The sequence below is a fragment of the Choloepus didactylus genome, chromosome 8 (assembly GCF_015220235.1).
Source record: "Choloepus didactylus isolate mChoDid1 chromosome 8, mChoDid1.pri, whole genome shotgun sequence".
NCBI classification, from domain to species: Eukaryota; Metazoa; Chordata; class Mammalia; order Pilosa; family Megalonychidae; genus Choloepus; species Choloepus didactylus.
The window spans coordinates 82,975,847-82,982,002 of NC_051314.1; the positions used below are offsets into that span (position 1 = coordinate 82,975,847).

The window sequence follows — 6,156 nt, forward strand, 5'->3', positions numbered from 1 at the left end:
CTTCCCCCATTTACTACTCATCCATCCATAAACTAGACAAAGGGGAGTGTGGACCATATGGCTTTCCCAATCACGTTGTCACCCCTAATAAGCTACATTTTAACACAATCATCTTCAAGATTCATGGGTTCTGGGTGGTAGTTTGATAGTTTCAGGTATTTACTGCTAGCTATTCCAATTCACTAGAACCTAAAAAGGGTTGTCTATATTATGCGTAAGAGTGCCCACCAGAGTGATCTCTCGGCTCTGGTTATGTTTTTAAAGAATCATTTGATGAGATATCACTCTGAATTATTTAATGAGGAATTGATATGATCACTGGGATTTGCTTTCATAAATTAAGTGGGTGAGGGAAGTGGGGTGGGTATAGAGGAAAAAAGTATGGCCGTGAGAAAATTGCTACAGCTTCATGATGCACATGCGGAGTCCATAAAGTTGTTCTTCTACTTTGGCACCTCTTTGAAATTTTACATTTAAAAAGGTCAGATTTAACATTTGTAGTCATCAAAAAAAAATCATTAATCTCTCTGTGAGAGTCTATATGATATATTGCATTTGAACTCCAATTTCCGAACTGGTAGAAAAGAACATGTGACAGAGGAGAGAGCATTCAGTATATTCTCATACACAAGCATAATAGGGTGAATCTTTGTTTGAAACAATGACTAAATCCTGACTTCAGTGAATTGTTAATAGACTTAAGGCACTGGCATCAAGTCAAAGCTGGAAGGCAAGAGATTTTTCCCTGAGTAAGGAAGCCAAAAAACAAAAATCTCCATATTTCACAACTTTTCTAATAATCTGGGGATGATCTCACCATTTGTAAAGCCCAACCCTTCCCAGTCTGCAAGCTCACCTTCAAGGACTGAGCCCAGCCCATCTTCAGGATATATAACCTGCTGCCGGGAGGCCCATCTCACACTTCCTTCTCTCAGCTCTACACTCCAGCTGCTTGCGCTTTCCTCAGCCTTCATCTCTTCAGGGAACCATGTCTAGCAAATCCACCATGAGGATCCAGAGCAGCAGGAGCCACCGTGGCTTCACCACCAGCTCAGCCAGACTCCCTGGGGCTGGCCGCTCCGGCTTCAGTAGCATCTCTGTGTCCCACTCCAGGGGCAGTGGTGGCCTGGGTGGAGTGTGCGGAGGAGCTGGCTTTGGGAGCCGGAGCCTCTATGGCCTGGGGGGCTCCACGAGGATCTCCATTGGAGGGGGCAGCTGTGCCATCAGGAGTGGATACGGTGGCAGAGTTGGAGGAGGCTTTGGCCTTGGAGGAGGAGCCGGGAGTGGATTTGGTTTTGGCGGTGGAGCCAGTAGTGGCTTTGGCTTTGGTGGTGGGGCTGGATTTGGTGGTGGCTATGGTGGCTCTGGCTTCCCTGTCTGCCCCCCTGGAGGCATCCAAGAGGTCACTGTCAACCAGACTCTCCTCACCCCTCTGAACCTGGAAATCGACCCTACCGTCCAGCGGGTGAAGAACGAGGAGCGCGAACAGATCAAGACCCTCAACAACAAGTTTGCCTCCTTCATTGACAAGGTGAGATGTGAGGACAGGCTCTCCACAGCGCAGTTCAGAGTCCCCACATTTGAGGAACAAAGGAGAGCCTAATAAAGGGTTGGGGTGAGAGAGACATAGGAAAGAGGGAGAAGGGGCAGAGATGAGGTTTCCACAGGGATGACCTGCTGGCTCCTGGTTTAACACAGGTAGAAGATGGTGGAAAGAATGTACACCTAATGAGTCCCTGAAATGGCCCGACTTTGTGCCAAGGGAGTATCCTCAATGTTTGATAAGCCAGAAGCAGAGAGAAGTAAATGAGAAATGGCTAAGGGATTACCAAGGAAAGGCCAGTCAAAAACTGCTCTGGGTGGGAGGGAAGGAATAGGAAAACGAAAAGGGCATTCTGTCCAGATGAGGTAAAGAGACTTACAACCCTCAATTTAGTACACTGGGAAGAAATATATGCAGAAACAGGGGATGGCCATCTATCAACAATGTTTTAGAAGAGACTCATGTACTAAGGGGGAAGTTAGGTTGCAACAGATTCATTAGATACCATCTCACATCCCTTATAATAGAAATCCTATGCAGAAAAAAGATTTGGATAATATATCCGGGCAATGCTATTTTTATGGTATATTTACATTCTGCTTTACCAAAAAATAAAGGAGATTCAGTGTTGTAAATCTCTGATGGGCTCTATAACCTGCAGGGTGAACAAAGCTCAGAGATCGATTTTGGGGTTTCTCTGGGTTGGGAAGAAAAAAGTTTAAGGGAAAAAACTCTCAGCCTGAGCACAGCTCATGCTCTGGAGTATCTCAGCACCATGGAGACCTCCCAGGTCCACATGGGACCTATTTAACACAGACACTTCCTTCTTCCAACCTTTGTCTGACAAATGCCATCTTATCTGCTCTCCAGGTGCGCTTCCTGGAGCAGCAGAACAAGGTTCTGGAGACCAAATGGACCCTGCTCCAGGAGCACGGCCCCAAGACCGTGAGCCAGAGCCTGGAGCCTCTGTTTGAGCAGTACATCAACAATCTCAGGAGGCAGCTGGACCAAATCCAGGTGGAGAGACTTCGCCTGGAATCAGAGCGGAAAAGCATGCAGGACGTCGTGGAGGACATGAAGAACAAGTGAGTTAAAGAAGAGACGCAGGGCTCAGTGCTGAAGGAAGAATGTCAATAGAAAGGTATCATGAGGTCTCCACTTGGAATCACAATCGCTTTTCATGTCCGCCGGAAATGAAAATTACAAGTCATTGTCCAAAAGCATATCCAAAAGAGGAAATTTCAATGTGGAAATGTTCATAGAAAAGCTTGAAACCCAGGCTCCTTTTTCCAAGTCATGTTACCAAATGGCTCAAGTATATATTTTCCTTTCCTTGTTTAGATATGAAAATGAAATCAACAAGCGCACAGCAGCAGAGAATGAATTTGTGACTCTGAAGAAGGTGAGCTAATGAAGATCAGGGGTTTACATTTCTTTGCTGAAGGAGCAGAGTGTGTGTCACTGCCCAAAGCTGGGACAATAATACAGATGAAGCCCGAGGCTCGGGGAAGGGGGCACAGCTGACTGCACGCTGTTGGTCTTTTCCTCAGGATGTTGATGCTGCCTACATGAATAACGTTGAACTGCAAGCCAGGAGGGATGCTCTTGGACAGGAGATCGATTTCCTGAGGGTCCTATATGAGGCGGTAAGCATCTCCATCTCCCTTTTATTTAGTTTAGTGGAAATCTAGAAAGGGTGGATATGAATGGGGTTGGGATCCCCTTTCATTGTACCTGGAGAATATGATCTTATAATGTTTTGCTCTACAGGAACTGTCTCAGATGCAGACCCAAGTCTCAGACACGTCCGTGGTCCTCTCCATGGACAACAACCGCAACCTGGACCTGGACAGCATCATCGCCGAGGTCAAGGCCCAGTATGAGGACATCGCCCAGAGGAGCCGGGCCGAGGCCGAGTCCTGGTACCAGTCCAAGGTGAGCGGCGAGTTGGCAGCTGTGAGGAATCCACGTGGCCCCTAACTGCAGATGTTCGGATGTCCAGCAAGACTGCAGACTTCACTCAGGAAACATAATGCCTGGGCACTAGGGTCACTACACAGGATGTGCATCTGCACACAATAGGGTATACACCTATGGATTCTATGCCCAAGTCTATTCAGTAAGAGAATCCAAACACAGGAAGAGAGCTACTGTAGGTACAGAGCTACTGATTCCTGCTTGTAGCTTCACCATGAATACTGGCTTTCAGAAGCATTGTACAGGACACTAGGCAGAAAGCGGTCACACAATAAGGATGGTCTGTGATTCAAATGTTCAATGTTCAACTATCTTGAAATACCAACTTCTCTGAAAATCCCTCAAGGAGAAGTCACTATGTTCAAATTTAGTAAATGCCTGGTTGGGAGTGGAAGCCATCCATCTCATGGGAAAACTCACATTCACCTTCTCTTTACTCCCCTGGTCTACAGTATGAAGAGCTGCAGGTCACGGCAGGAAGACATGGGGATGACCTGCGCAACACCAAGCAGGAGATTGCTGAGTTGAACCGCATCACCCAGAGACTGAGATCAGAGATTGACAACGTCAAGAAGCAGGTAGGGTGGGGGTGGGGAGCAGTGGGAATGGAAACGTCTTTACCTTTGTGGACCATGAGGCTGTGATCACCCATAGATTGAACAAATTCCTGCATACTGCTGAAAGTACAGGAAGAGAGAGGGTGACATGCATTGTCTGCCCCTAGTGAGCCCTATTAGATAAGAGAGATGGGTCCCAACCCAAGATAACACATGGACAGAACTAGGTCCCACTGACCATAGGGGTGGATATTAAAGATAGAGCCATTGAAATGGGCTCCACCCAAGAGTAATAATTGGCTTGGGAAGTTCCAAGAAACAAGTACGGAAGACAGCAAAGGTCAGAATGTTTGAGGTAGAACACTGTCAGTTCAGTCAAGATTCATGAAAAATAGAGTATAGCTAACATAGACCATGGTAAACCAGGCTTACCAAATGTGTAAGTGACTCAGACAGGAGGAAAGCAAGTAGATTCCTTGAAAAATCTGTACCTCAATTGAAAATGCTAGTAACATTGTAAAATTGAGTTGTGCTCAAGAAAGTCACTGCCAACTCTGGTCCATGTTTGCCTTTGGAGAGCATACTCAAAAACAAAGCTGTAAGTCTATTTCTTCTGATGTCTCCTGGTTTTACATCCACTAGTGTCTCTCATGAGTCATCAAACAGTCAGACCACATTCTCATGCAGGGTAGTCAACACAAAGCGACACAGGTTTACCTCAAGTGGTTCCCAGACTTGACAAGTTTTGTAGTAGAGAAAGAGAATGAATAATAAGAATAAGTGTTCCTTATCCATCAACCCTGGGCTGTAGGATTTCTTCTTTGCTGAGAAAAAAGAACCAGGGTTGATCTCCACTGGAAACCAGAGCATACATTCATTCTCCCTGTTTTTCACCCTCTAGAATGCCAGTCTGCAGGCCGCCATCGCTGATGCTGAGCAGCGTGGGGAGATGGCTCTCAAGGATGCCAAGATTAAGCTGGAAAGTCTGGAGGATGCCCTGCAGAAGGCAAAGCAGGACATGGCCCAGTTACTGAAGGAGTACCAGGATCTCTTGAATGTCAAGCTGGCCCTGGACGTGGAGATCGCCACCTACAGGAAGCTGCTGGAAGGCGAGGAGTGCAGGTAATAACTCTCAGCCCTTCCTCAGCCTCTAGGTGTATTGCCAAGCATCCGGCCACTGAGTACAATTTTAGGGCTGCATGGTCAAGGCCATGAGTGGTATTCTTAGAAACAGCTGAGAGTTTGTTTTCCCCATAGTCTATTCCACCAATTGAGACATCCCACCCTTATCCTGCTAATGGCCCTGTGAGGTCTGATCTTCCCTGTGTTTCTTCCCATAGGCTGCAAGGGGAAGGCGTTGGACAGGTCAACATCTGTAAGTACTTTTGCTTGCCTTCCTCCCTTCCTTTGCACTCTTCGGGATGCAGAAGTCTCACTGTGTCTTCTTTTCTTGTCCCGTCCTCACCACAGCAGTGGTGCAGTCCACCGTCTCCAGTGGCTATGGTGGCGCCGGTGGTGTCGGCAGTGGCTTAGCCCTGGGTGGAGGCAGCAGCTACTCCTACAGCAGTGGTCACAGCCTTGGAGGTGGCTTCAGTTCCGGCAGTGGCAGAGGCATCGGCGGCGGCCTCAGCTCTTCCGGGGGCGGCAGTTCCAGCATCAAATACACCGCCACCTCATCCTCCAGCCGGAAGAGCTACAGGCACTGAAGTTCCACCTCCAGCTCTGGATCCCTAATGCCAAGGCCCCCTCTCAAGCTGACTAGTGCCCCCTTACCCCTTAGGGGTCTTGCAGATGTCAGGTGGCTTCTTCCTTACTGGGTGCTGGTCTTCTCTTTCTCTGTGAGTCAGAGACCACATGCTTAAGCCCTCATTTCTCCTCTTTGTTTAAACAGCTCCACCTTCCTTTGCTCAACCTCAGGATGTCAACCTCTATTTTATGTAAGAATTTAGTCACAAATAATTAAATTGCAATCTTCACTTTGTTACTAAATTATCTATTTCTTGCAACCCGCATCTGATATCTGAGGCCGAGCACTATAAGAAAATGCCTTCATACCCTTGCAACAATAAAAACCTGGCA

At 47.3% G+C, this 6,156-nt stretch overlaps 1 protein-coding gene across 1 annotated transcript; it reads left to right on the forward strand.

Annotated features, from left to right (window-relative positions):
• Positions 1-988: 988 nt before the first annotated feature.
• LOC119542219 (keratin, type II cytoskeletal 6C-like) lies at positions 989-5,783 on the forward strand. Its single transcript, XM_037846801.1, has 9 exons — positions 989-1,531; positions 2,414-2,628; positions 2,885-2,945; positions 3,094-3,189; positions 3,314-3,478; positions 3,973-4,098; positions 4,979-5,199; positions 5,418-5,452; positions 5,548-5,783. Exons 1-9 carry the CDS (start codon positions 989-991, stop codon positions 5,781-5,783), a joined length of 1,698 nt encoding a protein of 565 aa, XP_037702729.1.
• Positions 5,784-6,156: the final 373 nt, after the last annotated feature.